We start from the raw sequence: 18,827 nt of genomic DNA on the forward strand, positions 1-18,827 counted from the left end.
GGTTAGGGTACTGTCAAGGGTATGGCGGAGGTGATGGAGCTGGGCGTGTGGGGGAGAGACGGAGAGAGAGAGATCGGCCAGCAGGAGGCGCTGGTGCAGCAGGAGGGAATGGCTGGGCAAACTAGGCGGATTGGAGGTTATAGTCCTAATAATGTCTGAGATAGTAATTTCAGGGAAAACGCGTGGTTCTTGATCGGATCGCAGTATTCGCTGGATTCTCCGATCCTCTGGTTTCTAGTTCATGGATATTCCAAAGTTAGAGCAGGGCTTGGGCGAGAGTAAACTCTATATACTGTTAGCCCGATTAATAAAATTTTTAAAACTCCGGAGACTCCATTACCCTTGAGGCATTGCGGCCACCCCGACTACAATTCCCATCATGCCTGGCAGGCCGTCAAATCAGTAGGTACCCACGTCCCTTAATCCGGTTTTCTAGTCCCAGCATTCCTCAGCAGTTTTCGTACCCAGGCAGCACTTCTGCCAAATCCTGGGAACAGCCAATTGGATCAGGGAGTGTGAGACCAACAGACCAGTCACCCAGCCAGACGGGCGGGAGAGAGCGTGGCCAAATCCGGCCCCGCCCCTGCTCCGTGGCTGGTTCCCTTCCGGCTGGCGCCTCCGGCGATACCAGAAGACATGGGCAATACCTGGCGGAGCCCTGGGTGGGCGCGGCTCGCGCTCTGCCTCGCGGGCTTAGGACTCTCTCTCTACGCGCTGCACGTGAAGGCGGCGCGCGCCCGGGACCGGGATTACCGCGCGCTCTGCGACGTGGGCACCGCCATCAGCTGTTCGCGCGTCTTCTCCTCCAGGTGCGTGCGCGAGTGAAGCCTTGGGGGACCCGCTGCTCGTAGGAGCGGTGCATGGGGACCAGGTGTGCATGGCGACCAGGTTGCCAGATGAATCTGGGATTGGGGTGCCCGGGGAGCGGATGCACGAAGCCGGACTGCTGAAGGGGACGTTGCCTGGCGAGACGGGTGTGTACGAGACAGGAGTGTGGTGGAGTAGAGGGGTCAGATAGTGCTGGGGACTGGGGTTATTCGAGGGAGAGTGCACGTGAATCCTGATGACAAGGAATAAGTGACCGGGCAGGACGGGGAGGTGGGGTCGAGTGTAGGGACTGATTATGGTCTTTTTAATTTATTTTGATTATGGTCTTAAGGATGGCTTTGCCTGGGGACAAGGTGGCCAGATCTGGCTATGCTTGAGGGTCTAGGTTAGTGGGATGACCTGAAACAGAATAGGGGAGAGGGTGGCCAGGGCGCTGGAGATTTAGGGATCCAGGGCAGAAAGATTCTGCCCTGGTTTCCCAGTCTCTGGTAACTCTGTAAAGCAAGGTGAAGGGTTATACTCACCTTGCCATGTTAAGACTTATTGAAGGTCTAGGATGAAAAGGGGACCTATCGGGGAGCCATGGCCTGGTGTGACCTGGGGATGGGGGAGGATAGGGGCAGTGACATGGAATCCTGTCCTGACCAAAGAAAGGCTGTTCCTGGAGGCCATTGACCCTTGGACTCATGTGGGGGTTGGGGGAAGGGCTAGAAGGGGAAGGACAGCCCAGATGGCTTCTTGGAAATAACCCTCCCAGGATAAGGCCCATGGCACTCAGTTGACACTCCTAACCTGGGCCCTCCCCTGCACCAGGTGGGGCCGGGGCTTCGGACTGGTGGAACACGTGCTGGGCAAGGACAGCGTCCTCAATCAATCCAACAGCATATTCGGTTGCATCTTCTACACACTACAGTTGTTGTTAGGTGAGCGGCCCTACGCTCTCATGACAGGCCCCTTCCTGTCTTGGCCACCCCAGCCCCATCCCTTGCAATCTTGGTGACCCAGACATCTGATGGCCAACTGCTCATCACTGAGCACCTGGGAGGTGGGAACCTAAAGGAGTCTTTACTGTCAGAGCCAGAAGGGCCCTTAGAGACTTCATAGGAGCCCAGTTTTCTGGAAAAGACTCAGAAGTTCCTTTCTGGGGGAAAACCAAGGGTTGCTTATCTTTCATCTCATGTAGAGCTCAGCAGGAAAATTCACTATTTGAGTCCCAGGGATCATTGAACAGTTAGGAGAACCAAGGCCTTGGCGGAGCCTGTCAGAGCCTCTCATTTTAGAGACTCTTCCCCAGTAGCCCCTGCCATCTGGGTGGCACCATGGAGTCATGGCGTGTTCTAGAGGTAGCTAGTCCTGAAGCCCATGCCTGAAGCCCATGCCTGACCCTTTTCTGCCTTGCAGGTTGCCTACAGGGCCGCTGGGCATCTGTCCTGCTGGTGTTGAGTTCCCTGGTGTCTCTAGCTGGTTCTGTCTACCTGGCCTGGATCCTGTTCTTTGTGCTCTATGATTTCTGCATTGTTTGCATCACCACCTATGCCATCAATGTGGGCCTGATGGTGCTGAGCTTCCGGGAGGTCCAGGAACCCCAGGGCAAGGTCAAGGGGCACTGAGCCCTCACCCCAAGCCAGGCTGACCTCATCTGCTCTGCTTTGGCTTGTGATCTTTGCCCAAGGAGGCTACGTCTGGATCCTTAGAAGAGTCTGCAACCTGCCCCTGCCATACTCCCACACAGGACAACGGACCAAACATGCCACACTGTTTCCTTCACCTTAGTGCCTCTGCCTCTGTCCCCAAAGACTGGTTTCCAAAGTTCCTGCTATTGCCCAAGGAGGGATGGTTCAGAGCAATAAAATTCCTTAAATAAATTAGCCAAGTCTGAGCCATCTGTCTGCCAGGGACCTTAGTGTTGGGGCTTTCCCAGTCTTTTCTCCTCTGGGAGGGGAAGATGTGAGTCAGAACGAGAGTGGAGGGCCTGCTGGGAAGGGTAGTTAGTCCCTTCTCCAGTATGTAGAGTCAGCAAGACCTGGGGTGCCATCAGCCCCCACTCCCAGGAAATGGGCTGGCAGCTTGTCCCTCCTACCCACAGAAGCCAGGCCTTGTCTTCTGGGACAGCCAAGCATGTGAGATCTGCCTTTCTGGTTCTATGCAGGCTTGCTGGGAAGTTCTTCCTGTAGTCTAACCTAACCCCTCCAGCTGCCTTATCTACCACCCCAAGCCAGTCTTGGCAGCCCTGGAGGGCCAGGTACAGGTTGTGTTTTTGTTTTGTTTTTCCCAGTATGTACTAAGCACTTATCCACATGTGACTCACTGTTTAAGACCCTGACATGTCAACTCTTTTAATCCTTATATCAATTGTATGAGGTAGGTATTATTCTTACAGTCATCCCTTGGTATCCACAGGAGATTGGTTCCAAGACTCACCTACCCACCCCCAAACCAAAATCCGAGAATGCTCAAGTCCCTTACATAAAAGGGCATAGGGAATTCCCTGGCCGTTCAGTGGTTAGGACTTGGAACTTTCACTGCCGTGGGCCTGGGTTCAATTCTTGGCAGGGGAACTAAGATCCCACTGCAAGCTGCGCAGTGCAGCCAAAAAAAAAAAATTAATTAATTAAATAAAATGGCGTAGTATTTGCATATAACCTACACACACCCTCCCATATACTTTAAGATATACTTTTAAGTCATCTCTAGGTTACTTATAATATTTAATACAATGTAAATAGTTGTAAATACAATGTGAATGCTAGGTAGCTAGTTGTTGGTAAGCAGTAAACTCAAGTTTTGTTTTTTGGAACTTTCTGGATTTTTTTTCTTTTTTTTTTTTGGATCTGCAGTTGGTTGAATCTGCAGATGCGGAACCTGTGGATACAGAGGGCTGACTGTATATCTTGATGAGGAGATTGAGGTTCAGAGAGAGAGGCTAAGTAATTTGCCCAAGATCACACAGCTAGTTTGGGGGAGGGGGTTAGGGAGCCCTCAGGACTTGAATTCACCAGGGCCATATGGCTCTGGTGTCTATGTTCTTAACCGGAGCCACAGCTGCCTCTGGGTTGGGGTCAGGGTCCCTGAACAGTCTGGTCTGTTCTGAGTTAGAAGTCAGGAAGAGGAAAAGGATGCATCCTGAGTGTTCCTCCCTCCTAATTGAGTCTTCCAACACCTGTTAGGAAGGTGGGCACCATGTGGCCCTGTTTCCCGGGAAGGTAGCAGAGAGGCATTGAGATTTGCTAGTCTCGTAGCCAGCAAGAAGCAGACAGCCTGGCCCCTTGACACCTAGCCCTGTACACCCTGCCTCTGAATCAAACTAGGAGAAGATAAATGAAACCCTTTTGGACCCAGGCCTGGGAGGGAAGCTGAAATGAAGAGTGAGAACTGGGGAAGGCCTGCCCACCATGCCCTTCACCTGTCCCAGTAGGACAGCTCCCACGCTTGGGAGCAAGTTTACTCTGCTAGGCTTCGGTCTAAGCACTTTTACACTCAACAGTTTGGAGTTTTTCAGTCAAGGCACAAACGGGCTAACTGTCCAAGGTCACTCAAGTGTTAGGGGGAACTGGGATTTGAACCCAGGCAGTGTGGCCAAGGCTGAGGCCCAGGGAGAGGCGGTGAACAGCCCAGGTCACACAGCCACAGCCCCAGAGCTGGAAACTGCTGGCTCCCTTCCAGCCCAGGAAAAGCAATGACTCCCGACTCCTAGCAAGTTGGGGGTGGAGCTAGGGAGATCCAGGTGGCTTCTCGGAGAACCAGAGCACAGGCGGCAGAGTGGCTTGGAGCAGCATGAAGGGGAGCTGGGGACCGAGGCTGCTCATCCTGGGAGCCGTGGTTCTCATAGAGGGTGAGTCACCCGTGTTTGCCGGGGAGGCGGTATGGTGGGGTTCGGGGGCTGTCCTCTACCCTAGTAGCCCCCTGCAGCTTGGTGTGTGAGAGAGTGCCTGCCCGGGAGGCCACAGTCAGCCTGTGGCAACGTAACCGTGTCTGGCTGTGTGTGTTGGGGAGGGGTATGTGGCCACCTGTGTCCAAATGGGTATGATTTCCTTGGGCTGTTATAGTGTGTGTCTGCAGGAACTGTCATTATGCCTGTGTGTGCGCCCTGTGGCCCCATCTGCCTCTCTACTTCCAGAATGACCTTAGGCAAGTTCTGGGGTTCTGCGGCCTCAGTCTCCCCGCCTTTACATACGTCCCGGTTCTCCTGGAGCAGATGTTCAATGGGTGTGTTTGTGTGTGCCTGTGATGGGGAAGAGGCAGGGCAGGGGACCCTTTGGTAGAGTCTCTGGTGGTTTCCGGAAAGATGGCGGAGCCCGAGTTGTCAGAACAGGGGCGGGGTGAGTCTCGATCTCTTGATGCCCTCCCCAACTTGGACATGACACAGGCCTCTAATTATTCCTTTAGGCCTCTGCAGCGCAGGGCACAATTAAGCTAATGCTCTTCACATGCACAGGCCGCCTCTCTGACTCAGCAGTTGGGGCAGGAGTTGGGGGTCCTGCGGCCTGGAGGAGGCTTGGCCTGGTCCCAAGCTGAACCCCAGGCCCTGCCGCTCAGGCCCAGGAGTGCTGAGCACGGCTGAGACAGAAGAATTAATGACTGAGTGTACACTCTGAATAGCTTCCAATACAAGCTGTTTCTCGACCTCATATAAATATTTTAATTCTGGGAGGGGCCGGTGAGGTCGCCACAGAGTCATAGCAGCAGCCCACACCAATCCCCCCAAACCTGCCCCCTCCACCAAGGCTGGGCCGGGCAGGTAAGGCTCCCTGCCCCAAGGCTCACCTGTGTCTCTCTCTTCCCAGGTCTTCAAGCAGCTCAGCATGGTAAGTCTGGGGCCGTGGGGCCTGGGCCTTACTTGGGTCTGGGTCGGGCCGGGGGTGAGGGCAGGACAGGGGCCTGCTGTCACCCTGACCCCCACCTCTCCACAGCATGCGGGCAGCGTGGCCCTGGCCCCTCCACACCTCAGGAGGGCAACACTGTTCCTGGCGAGTGGCCGTGGCAGGCCAGTGTGAGGAGGCAGGGGGCCCACATCTGCAGCGGGTCCCTGGTGGCGGACAGCTGGGTCCTCACTGCGGCCCACTGCTTAGAAAAGTGAGTCACGGCTGTGGTCAAACAGGGTTTCTGGCTTTGGGGGTGAATGATTTGTCCCCAAGCCCCTCAAGACTGAGCCCTGCCCCTAGAGTAACAAAGTACCATTTATTAAAAATATGCCATGTGCCGGGTACATACTATCAAGTTAATCTTCACAGCCCTTCATGGTAGAAGCCTTACAAATGAGACATCTGAGTTGGGAGAAGGATGGACTTTGCTTAAAGCCACAGGTTTTCTGTCCATCTTTCACCCACTTTGTGCTGTCTCCCATGGTGTCACCATCCCCCGTTGCACTTAATGCCTGGGTCTTGTCCCCCCCACTTCCAGGGCGACAGTCACGGAACTGCACTCCTGGTCAGTTGTCCTGGGTTCTCTGAAGCACGAGGGGCTGAGCCCAGGGGCTGAGGAGGTGGGGGTGACGGCTGTGCAGCTGCCCAGGGACTATAAGCACTACAGCCAGGGCTCGGACCTGGCCCTGCTACGGCTCGCCCACCCCGTGACCCACACACCCCTCTGCTTGCCTCAACCTGCCCATCGCTTCCCCTTTGGGACCTACTGCTGGGCCACTGGCTGGGATCAGGACAATGACGGTAAGTGCTGACCCAGGCTGGAGCCCAGAGGGGCACTCTGCTTGCCCAAGGTCACACAGCCTCAGCTGCCAACTGTCCACGTTCCCGGTCTCCCTTGCTCCTCCGAGCCCAGACTCCAGCCCCAACCCCCTCTCTTTCACCAGTTCCCAGGGCCCTACGGAATATACACCTGCGTCTGATCAGCCGCCCCACGTGTAACTGTCTCTACAACCGCCTGCACCAGCGGCTGCTGGCCAGCCCGGCCCGGCCTGAGATGCTGTGTGGAGGTCCCCAGCCCGGGGTGCAGGGCCCCTGTCAGGTCTGAGGGGGAGGACAAGGGAAGGGAACAGGAGGGGGCTGGGCACTCAATCCACAGGGACTGGTGGGAAGGAACACACGTAGAGGGTGTCCGCCCAGGGCTGGGGCTCAGGTGTCTGTCCTTGACAACACTGCTTGGCTCCAGGGAGATTCCGGGGGCCCCGTGCTGTGCCGCGAACCTGACGGACACTGGGTTCAAGCTGGGATCATCAGTTTTGCAACAGACTGTGCCCAGGAAGACACTCCTGTGCTGCTGACCGACGTGACTGCTCACAGCTCCTGGCTCCAGGCTCAAGCTCAGGGGGCAGCCTTTGTAGCCCAGGACGCTGAGACCCCAGAGATCAGTGATGAGGACAGCTGTGTAGGTATGAACAGCGAGTGTCAGGAGCGGGACGTGGGGGGACCTCCCCTCAGGGCTGCATGACTTCTGGGCAGCAGGTGGAAGCCACAGTGGAACAAATTTCAGCTGAGAATAGAAAACTGATACAGGGTATCCACACGCTGCCAGGGGCTAATGAGGGGGCTTACAAGGCCCCTTTCAGCCCCCAGGATGGGAACAGCTCCATTTACGGCTAAGAGGCATAGATGCTTTGGAACTTTATGAATTTGGGGTTTAGGTAAGATGAGGAATTTCTGGGATCTGGCTGAAGGTTTTGGGGTAGGCTGCAAGTTTCCAAGCAGGAACTCCATGAGATTGGAGAGGGCAGGGCTCCCGCTCAGTGGGGCATTAATTCTGGCAGTAAGTGACTAACATGCAAACTGCATGCAAAATAATTCCTGAGGCGGAAGCTCTCTCTTGATGTTAAGAGAAGCACTGGTGAGCCAGGAGTTCTGGGGCCACTCCAAGCCCAGAAGGGTGCAGACAGGCGGGGTAGGGAATGATGAGCAGGCCACTCCCATGATCCTGGACCATCAGAGTTAAAAGCTTAGGCCCTGGATTTTGAATCTCAGGTTGGCTATTTGCCTGTGGTTACTGAGCTAGAAAGTCACGTAACCTCTCTGGAACTTTGGTTACCTTCGGTAATTAGGGCAAGCAAGATTCAACTTAAAAGGATATTGTGAAGATGGTTGATAGCACATGGGAAGCGGTTAGCACGGGGCCTGGCATGCAGTGAGCACTTAGCAGGAAGGCAGATGATGTAATCCGTCTGTTTCAGCCTGTGGATCCTTGAGGAGAGACGGGCCCCAGGCAGAAGCTCCCTCCCCACGGCCCTGGGACGCCACGCTGAAGCACCGAGGGAAGCTGGCCTGTGGCGGAGCCCTGGTGTCCGAGGAGGTGGTGCTGACTGCTGCCCACTGCTTCATTGGGTGAGTCCCGTCTCCCTTGCCTTTGTGCCCCCACCCTTGCTGGCAGCCGTGCCACCCAGTGCTGTCAATGCTGTCCCCTGCACAGGCGCCAGACCCCAGAGGAGTGGACTGTAGGCCTGGGGGCCGGACCAGAGGAGCGGGGCCTGAAGAAAGTCACCCTGCATGGGATGTATAGCCACCCAGAGGGGGGCTATGACGTGGCCCTCCTGCTGCTGGCCCAGCCCGTAACACTGGGCTCCAGCCTGCGGCCCCTCTGCCTGCCCTACGCGGACCACCACCTGCCTGATGGGGAACACGGCTGGGTCCTGGGGCTAGACCACCAAGGAGCAGGTATGTAGGTAGGACAGGGCCACCAGCAGCTGTGCATCTAGCCTAGAGGCCGAGGCAGCAGCTGGGTCTTCTCTGTCACCCTGCAGGCACCAGCTCCCCTCAGACAGTGCCTGTGACCCTCCTGGGGTCCAGGGCCTGTAGCCGCCTGCACACAGCCCTTGGGAGCGACAGAACCCCCATTCTGCCACGGACGATGTGCACCAGTGCTGTGGGTGAGCCGCCCAGCTGTGAGGTGAGCCCCACTCCCCCTGTCCTCACCCCACGGACCCCTCGCACCCCTCGCGCTGCCGCTCATGAACAGACCTTCTGCCAAGCTTGGCCTCAGACCTCTCACCGAAACTCAGCCCTTCTGCCAACTGGCTCCCAAAGAGCCAGGCCCCCAGCCCCGGCCTCAGCCCCCTCTGCCCCGTGAAGCTGCCTCGGGAGAGGAGGAAGTCACCAGTGTCCCCTGACCCCTGACAGGGCCTGTCGGGGGCACCGCTGGTGCAGGAAGTGAGGGGCACATGGTTCCTGGCTGGGCTGCACAGCTTCGGAGACGCCTGCGAAGGCCCGGCAAGGCCTGCCATCTTTACAATGCTCCCCACCTATGAGAACTGGGTCAGCAGTTTGGAATGGCGGGTCTACTTCGCCGAGGAGCCAGGGCCTGAGGCCGAGCCTGAAAGCTGCCCGGCTAACGAAGAGTACGTGGCCCTGGGCCCTCGTGCCAACACTGCCTCCGCAGACACCTTCTCTCTCGACCTGGGGCAGGGCAGGGCAGGGTCTGGCCTGACCCACCTCTAGCTGCCCTGGGTGGAGTGGAGCAGTGGACGGACCCATCTGGATTCAAATTCTGGCTCTTGTCATTGTTTGACTGGGAGAGCACGCCTCTCAGCCTCTTCGGACCTCACTTTTCTCATCTGTCATGGGGGCTGAGGAGCGCCTCCTTCCTCTTCCTCTAAGGGAGGAAGGGAGGGAAGCTGTGAGGACGAGGCCAGCCCCATCCTCCTTCCTCTCCCTGACAGGCCAGCCAGCCGGCTGTTGACAGGTGGCTGTGGGATGCTGCGGTCACAGTGAGGCAATTCCTGCGTCACTGCCCCTGCCCCTCTGCCATCCCCCCCGACCCTGTCCCCCACTGGGGCAGGCCCGACAGCGCAATGGGCTCTGGGAAGGAGCCTGCCCCGACTGACAGCTGCCCCCGCTCCCCTCTGCAGCACAGGGAGACCTCCCCTGTGGACGCCCCCTCCACGTCCAGCTCTGCGGTCCAACGCAGGCGTCCCCAGCTTTCCCTATTCATCATCCCCTCAGATACAACCACACCAGCCATGTACTTTGAAAATTTCTTTTTTTGGGGGGAGCAATTTTCCTGTTTTTTTAAACTTAAATAAATTGTTACAAAATAGACTTTAGAAAATAAATTACAAATTGTAGTAAAGGGCTCCCCCCTTCCACAGGCAACATTCCCACCCATGGCTCTCTCTCTGAATCTGCCTCTCCCGAGTGTTGGAATCTGGCTGGTGAGGGTGGCCTGGCTGCAGAGCCTGGCACTGGGTTTCTTGCAGGGCTGGTCACAGGGAAGAGCATGGTGACAAAGGCAGGGGAAAGGAGGTCCTTGAAGGACAGGACGGGAGGAACATCTCACCCCCTCCGTGGGAAAGAAGCCAGATCTGGGTCCTCTTTGCAGGAGGAGAGGAGAAGAGAGCTGGGGATGCCCAAACTACTCCTGAGCAAAACAAGATCAAGACTTTCCCTACAATCTGCCCTCCCCCTACCCCGTATTCTGATCTTTGGAAACTTGAATTTCAGAGGGAGAAGCTGAGGTCTGCAGGCCACTGGGGTGAAGGGTCCAGGAGTGGGGTCGTGGGGGTGGGTGGAGGGGGCAATGACAAGTCCCCTCTGCCCGCCGCTGGTGCCTTTGGGGTTCCTGGGGAGAGAAAGACGAGGCAACTGAGGGCACAAACCCCACACAGCTTGTACCCCTCCCTCTCCCTAGCCCTGCAGGCCATTCCCCACAGCCCCTGCCCCCAAGGCCTGTGTGAGAACTCCCAATTATTTCCCCAGACCTGGTTAACTAACTCCTCACTCATTCCCTTGGGGTCACGAGAACTCTTATCCTGAAAGCCGTCTTATCAGCACTCTCAGGGGAATCTCACCACCCACCCCTCCTTGCCCTGACAATCTCTGGTCAAGGGGCCCACCATCTCAGGGACACCCACTTTGGGGGCCACTAAATGGAAGTGGCCCTGGGAGAAGGGCTACAGATCCCTAGGGGAGGTGGAGAGCAAGCCCAGGACTTGCTGAGGGAACAGGCTCTCCCATTCCTCTGCAGCCTCGTCCTCCAGCAAGGCTGGGCGGAGGTGTCTTTCCCTGGAGATTCCCCTTGACGGAAGGGAAATAGGGGCTGATAACTGTTGTTGCTATAGCTGGGCCTGGTTTCAAAGAATCAATTATCTGTGACTCAGTCCTCCAATTAAAGGTGTGCCGGCGGGAAGGCAGGTGTGCAGGTGGAAAGGGTGGTTTGGTTGGATCCCAAAAAGGAAATGCACAGCAGAGAGAGAAGAAGGTTGAATAAAGGGAAGGAGAAGAAACGTGGGCCAATAGAGGTGGGAAAGGGCCAAGGGTCTAGTTTCCAAGTAAAGAGGAGGGGGAGCAGAGACAAGATTCGGGGAAACAGGGACAGGGAGCTGGGTGCCAACTAATGACCCTGTTCCCCGACCAGGTCAGCATGGAAGCCACAGTCTGGGGGCGTCTCCCATGCCCCCTTCCTTTTTCCCTGGCTCCTTGCCTACTCTAGGGAAGAGCAGAACCTAGACCATCTTGTTCTCTAGAAATCATTACTTAATTGGCTGGATCAGGGGAGTGTCCGGATGCAGCAGCCAGGTGGCACCCAGCTACCTCCCCTCCCAAAACAAAAAGACCGTTCCTCTCTAGCTCCAGCACAGCAGAGGAGCTCCGGCAGCTGCCTCTGCCCCTGACCACTCCCTACCACCCCTGACTACCCCAACCCACCAGGCTACCTATTCACCTTGGGGTAAGGTAGCCTCCAGGGGTTCAGATCTCAGCCACTCAAAAGGCAGCATGCGCAAACTAGCTTTCTCTACATCCCAGCCCTGGCCGCCTCCTGAAATCCACGTGATCCTCTCACTCCTTGCTCCCCTTGGAGCCAGTTTTTACCCTCTACTATGTGCCCTCCTCCTCTGGGACCCTCCAATCCTCTGCCCAAGCCCATTCATGTCCCCATACCAGAGCTGGCCACTGTCCACTCCTCCTGGTGCTGCTGCTGGTGCTGCAGGAAGCTGATGCGGCGGCGGAAGTGGCGGGGACAGTGGGGGCAGGTGAAGGGCCCCTCCCGGGGTGCGTGGACCCGCCCGTGGCCCTCCAGCCGGGCAGCTGTCCGGAAGGCCTTGCCACAGACGCTGCAGCGGTGGCGCTTGGGGTCCGTGTGGGTCCTGCCGTGGTTCTTAAGGGACAGCAGGTTGGGTAGAAGTTTGGGGCAGAGGGAGCAGGGATACAGTCCAGTGGTGTGGGCCTTCTGGTGGTTCAGCAGGCTACCGGCATGGCGGTAGGAACGCCCACACTGGGCACAGCGGAAGGGCCGCTCCTCGTCCACAGCCGCTGCGGACCTGATGCCTTGGCCTCCATTAGCTCTCCCGGCATTCTCTCCTGGGGCCCTGGGGGGTTCTGATGGGGCCTTCCGGACTTGACCAGGGAGATCCACCTCATCCTCTACAGCCCCAGCTTTGGGACCTCTGGCCTCCATCAGGGGCGACACCTGACTGAGGCCCCTGGCATGAGTCAGCAGGTGGCTGGCGAGTTCCTGGTGGGACCGAAAGGCCTTGCCACAGTCAGGGCAGGCAAAAGTCTGGGCAGCTACGTGGTTGTGGCTCTGGCTCTTGGTGGCCACAGGATTCAAGAACTCCTTGGAGCAGAGCAGGCAATAGTGACGGTCTGTCTTGTGGGTGTTGTGTTTCCAGGGCCCTTCCGACTGGCAGGAGGTCTTGCCACAAGGGCTGCAGGAAAAGGAGTGGCTCTCCGGCTGCGGCTGAGGGCTGCTGTCTCCATTATCCCAGCTATCCATGGGAATCAGACTAGGTCCATTGGGCTGGCTATTGCCAAGGTGGCAAGGACTCCTGGGGACACTGTCCCCTGACTCGTCTTCTGGCTTGGTCGGTACGTGACCCCCAGGAACCCAATCTCCACCATGATTCACCAGTCCTCTGTCTCCTCGCCACCCATCTGCTTTCCCCGTGCCCCAGGACATTGGCTCCGTGCCTTCTAAACCTGCTGCCTTGAGGGGGCTCTGACTCTGCTCCGCTGGCCTCATGACTCCAGCCTCCAGCAGGGGTACCGACTCAGTACCGCACCACCGGTCCTCTAGTCCCTGGTCATCGACCAGGTTCCCCTCACCACCCTCGGTGCCGTTTGGGCCTCCCTGACCCCCTCTGGTCTCCTCATGCTCTCGCAGGTGCCGCTCCAGAGATCCCCGGCCAGGGAAGCCCCGGCCGCAGAGGGCGCAGCGCACAGCTGCCCGCCGGGACCGCCCAGCTCGGCGCCGCCGGCTCTCCGAGTGCAGCCTCTGGTGGTCCTTCAGGGCCATGCGGTTGGAGTAGGTCTTGGGGCAGGCGGGACAGCTATACTGGCCCGTCTCGTGGCTACGCCTGTGGTTCAGGAGGCTGCCGGCATGGCGGTAGGTCCGCCCACACTGCCCACAGCGAAAGGGCCGATCTTCCCGGGGCAGCTTGCGGGAGCCCCCAGCCCCACCGCGCTCCATGTGGACCCGCTGGTGGCTGGCCAGCTGCTTGCGCAGGCGGAAGGCCTTCCCACATTCGGCACAGCGGAAACGTCGGGGATCCGCGTGGATGCGCCGGTGGTTCTTGAGGGACATGAGGTTTGAGAAGCCTTTGGAGCAGGCCTGGCAGCCAAAGTGGCCGGTCTGGTGGCTCTGCCGGTGATTGATGAGGCTGCCGGCGTGCTTGTAGGACCGGCCGCACACCTCGCAGCTGAAGGGCCGCTCAGAGCTGGCTTCAGTCTGGCAGCCCTTCTCCGCGGTCTCCAACCTCGGCTCCATTTCTTCCCCCTTCACAGTGGTCTCCTCCCAGGCCTCTTCCTTCACCCTCGCCACCTCCTCCAGGGGCTCCACTTTAAGCTCCTTCTGGAACTTCTCCACCTCTGCCTGCCCGAGGCCCTCCTCTGCCATGTCTTGGGGCTCACCGCTGCCTCCTCCCTCTGGAACGGGCCCCAGCTGGGGCTCAGAGCCTTTGCAGCGCGGGTGGTTTCTCAGATGGTTGCGATAGGCAGCCAGGTTGGGGTAGCAGCGCGAGCAGACGGGGCAGATGAAGTCTCCGGTCTGGTGGATCTTGCGGTGGTTCACCAGGCTGCCCCCATGGCGATAGGTCTTGCCGCACTGGTTGCAGCGGAAGGGGCGGGGCTGGGTCTCCAGAGAACTTTCCCCACCCGGCATACAAAGGCTGTCTGCAAGCGTGGCACCTACTCCCTCTCCAGACTTTGTGTCTCCACCCTCCCCAGAAAAAGAGGTCACCGTGCCCTCAAAGGTGCCATCTGCAGCCATCCCTGTGGCATCACCTGACTCTCCCGGGTGATGAATGAGGCTGGGAACCTCGCCATTGGTGTTCCCAGAACTCTGGCTTTGGTGGTGACGCTCCAGGCTGCCCAGGTCATCGTAGGTCTGACCGCAGCAGCCACAGATGTGCCCATACCCGGCGCCATCCAGCGCCTCGACCTCCCGCTGCAGCTGATTCAGCAGTTCTGCTTCCGAGAGCTGTAGTGGGGGGCTATGGGTGGAGCCTGCCCCTGCTGCTCCTTCCTCTTCCCCCTCCTCCTCTGAGCCCTCAGTCATACCATAGGAGTCATGAGCCTGGCGCCGGTGACGCCTGTAGCCAGCCCGCCCAGGGAAGATCATGCCGCAGAGGCAGCAGAGGAAGGGCTGTGCGGATGCTGCCTCCCCGGGCCCATGGCTCTGGAAGTGGCTACGCAAGGCAGGCAGGGACTCAAACTCCTTCGGGCAGAGGGAGCACTGATAGATGCCCGGTGGGTGGCAGGGCCTGTGGCTCAGCAGGCCAGCAGCATGGGGGAAAGAATGTCCACAGTCAGGACACGTGTGGGAGACCTCAGCCTGCCAGCCAGCAGCGGCTCTGGCAGAGTGGGAAGGGGAGCTGGGCTGGCCAGGGGCTGGTTTCTGGTCTTCCTCCACCCCAGGGGGGCCACCACAGAAGCGAGTCCCATTGCTCTCCTCATCGCCTGGGATGTCCAAGTTGTCAAGGAAACAGGCCTCCTTCCTTTCCAGTCCTTCCTCAGTGCCGCTGCTCTCTTTATCACCCTGGAAACAGGCCTCATCCCTCTCAAGCCCACATTTGTCCCTTTCAGCTGCAGCCTGCAAACAGCTCCCATCACTTTCCACGTTGCCTTCGGCTCCACTCAGACTTTGCCTTGAAGGGTCTTGGGGACGGCTCAGGCCCTCACCGTTTTCCACCAGCTCTGGGGCCCAGCTCCCGCCTGACGGGAGTTCAGCTTCTCGCCCACCGCCAGCACTGCCAGCCCGCCTCCGGTGCCGCCTGCTCCGCCGCCGACTGTGGCGGCGCATGTGGTTCTTCATGGCGGCCACGGTGTGGAAGTGCTTGGCACAGGCCCCGCAACTGAAGTCTCCCGTCTGGTGGGTCTGCCGGTGGTTGATGAGGCTGCCTGAGTGGCGATAGCTCTTTCCACAGTCTCGGCAGGCAAACGCCCGAGGAGGTGACACCCTGGTCTCGGTCCTGCCGTTCTCCCCTTCCCCATGGCTCCAGCCGTGACGTTCAAGACTCTCAGGGTCTTCAAAGAGCGTGCCACCCAGGCTACATATCTGTGGCGCGGTCCTATCTGTTGCTGGCGGGACATCGGTGGCCCCCTCTTCACGTCTGCACCCAGGTCCCTGATCTGAACAGGGGGCTGCCTCTGCTCCCACTGGGTCAGCTGGGAGCTCCACCTTGCGGCGGCCGAGGGGACCCTCGGCCCCTGGGCCTGTGCTGCGGCGAGCAGCCTTGCAGTGTACCCGCACGTGGTTGCGCAGGGCCATGAGGTTGGGGTACTTGCGGGGACAGAGTGAGCACTGGTACTCTCCTGTCCGATGGCTATGGCGGTGGTTCACCAGGCTCCCCCGGTGCCGGTAAGCCCGACCACACTCATTGCACTTATAGGGGCGGTGGTCCACGGTGGCGGTGGGGACCTCCTTCTCTTTGTGGGTGGTCTCAGCCAGCGGCAGGGGAGCTGGCAGTACTGATGGCTGCCCATCCTCTCCGGCTCCTTGCCGGGGTCTGTGATGAGCCCGCACGTGGTTTTTGAGGGCAGCTGCGTTGAACAGCTGCTTGGAACAGATGGAGCAGGGGTAGACACCTGTCTGGTGGCTCTTGCGATGGTTGATGAGGCTCCCAGCATGGCGGTAGGTACGGCCACAGTCCTCACAGTGGAATGGCCGATACTCCTCCAGGCTGCTATCTTCCAGCTCCCCAGAGGTGCTCAGCTCCCCAGAGCCATTTAGCATCTGTGTACCAGGGAGCTGGTCCCGGCTGCTCTCGTCTGTGTGCCCATTGGTGGTGGGCATCCCCTTCTCTTCCCACAGCCGCTCCTGACTTTCACCCTCATGGGATTGCTGGTGTTCCAGCAGCTCTCGGGGGAGCCGGAAGGCGCGGGGGCAGTGGGGACACTGGTAAGGCCGATACTGGGCATGGAGTCGGGAGTGATTCTTCAGAGCCATGAGGTTAGAGAACTCCTTGAAGCAGATGGCACAAGGGTAGACGCCCAGGGTGTGGCTCTGGCGGTGGTTGGTGAGGCTCCCGGCATGCTTGTAGGTCTTGCCACACTGACTGCACTTGTACCGTCGCTCCTCCTCAGGAGGAGGGGACTGGGTGGGCTCCTGGCCTGCTGTGAAATTCACTACTGATTCAGCCAAATACTGTTCCAAATTGCTAAGGAGACTGCTGGCCGGGGTGGGGAGCGGTGGGTCTCTGGCAGAGTTGGTGGTGGGCCCCCAGCCGTCTGTGCCCTCCTCAGGATCTGGCTGGCTTTCCCAGCCTTCTCTTTGTCTGGTGGGTGGATCTTCCCAAGTGTCCAGAGCTGCCCTAGGGTCTGGCCCAGATTCACAGCCAGATGTCTCTTCAGTATGTTTCTTCTGGTTTTCCCAGCCTTCCCCAGGGCCAAGCCTCTGGCCCCAGGAGTCAGTGGACACTGTCTCCCCCTGGAGGCATGGAGTGGCTTCCTTGGGGCGCGGAGGCCTGCGCCGCCGGCGGCCTTCAGGAGCATGAGTCCTCATGTGGCTCTTGAGGGCCATGGGATTGGTGAAGTCCTTGCCACAGGTGGTACAGGGGAAAAGGCCAGTCTCGTGGGTCCGGCGGTGGTTGACCAGGCTCCCTGGGTGACGATAGCCCCGCCCACACTGCTGACAGCGGTAGGGCCGAGGGATGCCGTCGGCCTCCTCACTGTCCTGGTTGGAAGATGGATGGAGCAGTTCTCGGTGCCGTGACAGTTCTGGGAGGCTAGGAAAGTGGCGCTGACAGTCAGAGCAGCTGAGTGAGGTGGGCGTGTCCTCCATGGGGCAGTGTGGCAGAAACCTGAAGGTTCAGGAAGAGCAAGCAGGTGGCAGCAGCATCTTCCTCTGGTGGAGGGTCCAAGGCCTAGGAACAGGGGGCAGTGGTCAGAAGGAAAGCCTGAATTAACTTTGCCTATTAGTTCTATGAGCAACAAGTTCATCAGAGGGCACAGATGGGTTCCCCAAGCAGCAATGCCCAGAGACCTGCTCTCTACTGGATCTATTCTGGAAGCAACATCATTTAATACTTCCCTGCATACGAGCTCCCCAAACATGGCAGCTCCTCTAGGCCTGACTCATCTCTGGAGGTATAGATAAGGAAACTGACGTCTAAAGGAATGCAACCTACCTCTGATCACAAATCTATTATTCTGTCTTCAGACCAAATCCCAAAAGCTTTACTGTCTCTAACCCTCTGCTCTCTATAAATCTGAAACAACCTATCTTCTGCGACATCTTAAAAGGATACCTGTACCTCTCCTAGGACCTTCTATAAGGTAACTCCAATCCTCCCTCCTTCACCCCTCAGCTAAACAGAGTAGCCTAGAGGCATGGAAAAAGCAGCTTCTTTCTTCAGTTGACAGCCTCGGGCCTGAGAGGTGAGGTTAGAGGCCCCCTTCAGAGAAAGGGGGGGCTTGCTCCCCCACCTGCCCTATTCCTTTCAGGGTCACAAAGTCACATTTCTGAAAGACTCTCTTGGGTTCCCTGGATTCCAAACGATCTTCCATCTTGGAAATTTCATCTCCTTTCTGGCTCTTCACCCCCAACCTTTATCTTTCCTACGCCTCTCCATCCCTTCTCATTTTTTCTTCTACCTTCTCTCATAATACTAATGACAACAGCAACACGTGCTACCTAAGCATTACCATGTGTCAGGCACTGTGCTAAGTAAAGAATATTCGTTATGTCACTTAGTCCTCACAACACACTGCAGTGCCTCTGTTATCCCAGTTTACACACGAGCCAGCCCGTTTGACTCAATCTTCTTTCCAAAGCCCTTGCTCTCTCCATGGCAGGCCCCCATGCCTCCTACATCACCTTGGCCTTCTCTGATTCTGACTGTTCACTCCCTTGGGACCCAAATACAACTCCTATCTCCGACTCTAAACCCCCTTACTGAACCTGCTCCCAGAATTCTCACTTCACAAAGCCCCTTCGCTCAAGAGTCGCCTCTCCTAATCAACCACCAATAAGGTCCTCTTGCCTCACTCATCTCCTCGACCAGTTTTCTCTTAGGACCCCTACCTCACACCGGTGGCCCCTTCTCGTTCCCGCCGCGGGTGCGTCCGTTGGGGACCGCGAACGGGAATGCGCCTGCGCACTGGGACCCTCACCCTAACTGCAGCCGCGCACCCCAAGGGGTGGTTGTGGAGGGGCTCTCGAGCTCCCACACACGCACACTCTGCCAGGGCTCCTGGGCGGTGGGAGGGGAGGGAAAGAGGGAAAGGAGAGGGGGAGGAGGAAGGACGCAGAGGAAAGAGGGCGCAGCTGGCACAAGCCAGCAGTCTACCCCTCAGCTCCGCGGACACTTCCTATTGTTACTAGGAAACAGGAAGTGTCCTAGCCGCAAAAGCTTCCCCGCGAAACTTCCGCCTTAAAAATGCTTCTGTCCCGCCTCCAAGCAGCGGTTCTACACAGACACATTTCCGGTGCTAGATGAGAAGCGGCTAACGCGCGACCCTGACCCCGCCCACGTAGGTCAAAGAGCTGTGTCGTTCTGCACTAATCTTAGCCACACTTCCGGGAAGAGTCGCTAAAATCGTTACGGTGCATATTGGGTGAGCGCAGAAGAGGATAAAAAGGGTTCTGCAGCCCTGGCCTCAGTATTTTGGCGACACTTTTCCTGG

General features: G+C 58.1%; 3 protein-coding genes across 5 annotated transcripts; 2 read left to right on the forward strand and 1 right to left on the reverse strand.

The window, feature by feature from the left end:
* The first annotated feature begins 571 nt into the window (after positions 1 to 571).
* Positions 572 to 4,149, forward strand: VKORC1 (vitamin K epoxide reductase complex subunit 1). 2 transcript variants are annotated; one of them, XM_082856398.1, is made up of 3 exons: positions 586 to 809; positions 1,642 to 1,751; positions 2,230 to 4,149. In XM_082856398.1, the coding sequence occupies exons 1-3, from the start codon at positions 637 to 639 to the stop codon at positions 2,436 to 2,438; spliced, it is 492 nt and encodes a 163-aa protein (XP_082712524.1). In that variant the 5' UTR covers positions 586 to 636; the 3' UTR covers positions 2,439 to 4,149. The 2 variants fall into 2 exon arrangements, with proteins under 2 accessions (XP_082712525.1, XP_082712524.1); XM_082856399.1 differs by lacking the exon at positions 1,642 to 1,751 and having other exon boundaries at positions 572 to 809.
* Positions 4,150 to 4,453: 304 nt separating this feature from the next.
* Positions 4,454 to 9,772, forward strand: PRSS53 (serine protease 53). Of its 2 annotated transcripts, XM_082856555.1 has the most exons (11): positions 4,454 to 4,660; positions 5,613 to 5,633; positions 5,739 to 5,901; positions 6,229 to 6,491; positions 6,635 to 6,789; positions 6,934 to 7,153; positions 7,946 to 8,096; positions 8,182 to 8,426; positions 8,513 to 8,658; positions 8,889 to 9,106; positions 9,374 to 9,772. In XM_082856555.1, the coding sequence occupies exons 1-11, from the start codon at positions 4,603 to 4,605 to the stop codon at positions 9,477 to 9,479; spliced, it is 1,746 nt and encodes a 581-aa protein (XP_082712681.1). In that variant the 5' UTR covers positions 4,454 to 4,602; the 3' UTR covers positions 9,480 to 9,772. The 2 variants fall into 2 exon arrangements, with proteins under 2 accessions (XP_082712681.1, XP_082712680.1); XM_082856554.1 differs by having other exon boundaries at positions 8,889 to 9,419.
* Positions 9,773 to 9,891: 119 nt separating this feature from the next.
* Positions 9,892 to 16,998, reverse strand: ZNF646 (zinc finger protein 646). The gene is made up of 2 exons (XM_082856614.1): positions 11,646 to 16,998; positions 9,892 to 10,326 (listed from the first exon to the last, which is right to left on the reverse strand). Exons 1-2 carry the CDS (start codon positions 16,981 to 16,983, stop codon positions 10,205 to 10,207), a joined length of 5,460 nt encoding a protein of 1,819 aa, XP_082712740.1. The 5' UTR covers positions 16,984 to 16,998; the 3' UTR covers positions 9,892 to 10,204.
* Positions 16,999 to 18,827: the final 1,829 nt, after the last annotated feature.

The sequence above is a fragment of the Leucopleurus acutus genome (assembly GCF_964270905.1).
Source record: "Leucopleurus acutus genome assembly, chromosome: 16".
NCBI classification, from domain to species: Eukaryota; Metazoa; Chordata; class Mammalia; order Artiodactyla; family Delphinidae; genus Leucopleurus; species Leucopleurus acutus.

Bases quoted from the DNA above. Each gene is read 5' to 3' on its own strand.
- VKORC1 (XM_082856398.1), top strand. From the start codon at position 637: ATGGGCAATACCTGGCGGAGCCCTGGGTGGGCGCGGCTCGCGCTCTGC. The intron at 810-1,641 runs GTGCGTGCGCGA...CCCCTGCACCAG, and splicing joins TCGCGCGTCTTCTCCTCCAG to GTGGGGCCGGGGCTTCGGAC. The intron at 1,752-2,229 runs GTGAGCGGCCCT...TCTGCCTTGCAG, and splicing joins CACACTACAGTTGTTGTTAG to GTTGCCTACAGGGCCGCTGG.
- PRSS53 (XM_082856555.1), top strand. From the start codon at position 4,603: ATGAAGGGGAGCTGGGGACCGAGGCTGCTCATCCTGGGAGCCGTGGTT. The intron at 8,659-8,888 runs GTGAGCCCCACT...GACCCCTGACAG, and splicing joins GTGAGCCGCCCAGCTGTGAG to GGCCTGTCGGGGGCACCGCT. The intron at 9,107-9,373 runs GTACGTGGCCCT...TAAGGGAGGAAG, and splicing joins AGCTGCCCGGCTAACGAAGA to GGAGGGAAGCTGTGAGGACG.
- ZNF646 (XM_082856614.1), bottom strand. From the start codon at position 16,983: ATGGAGGACACGCCCACCTCACTCAGCTGCTCTGACTGTCAGCGCCAC. The intron at 10,327-11,645 runs GTATGGGGACAT...TTCTCTCCCCAG, and splicing joins GTGGACAGTGGCCAGCTCTG to GAACCCCAAAGGCACCAGCG.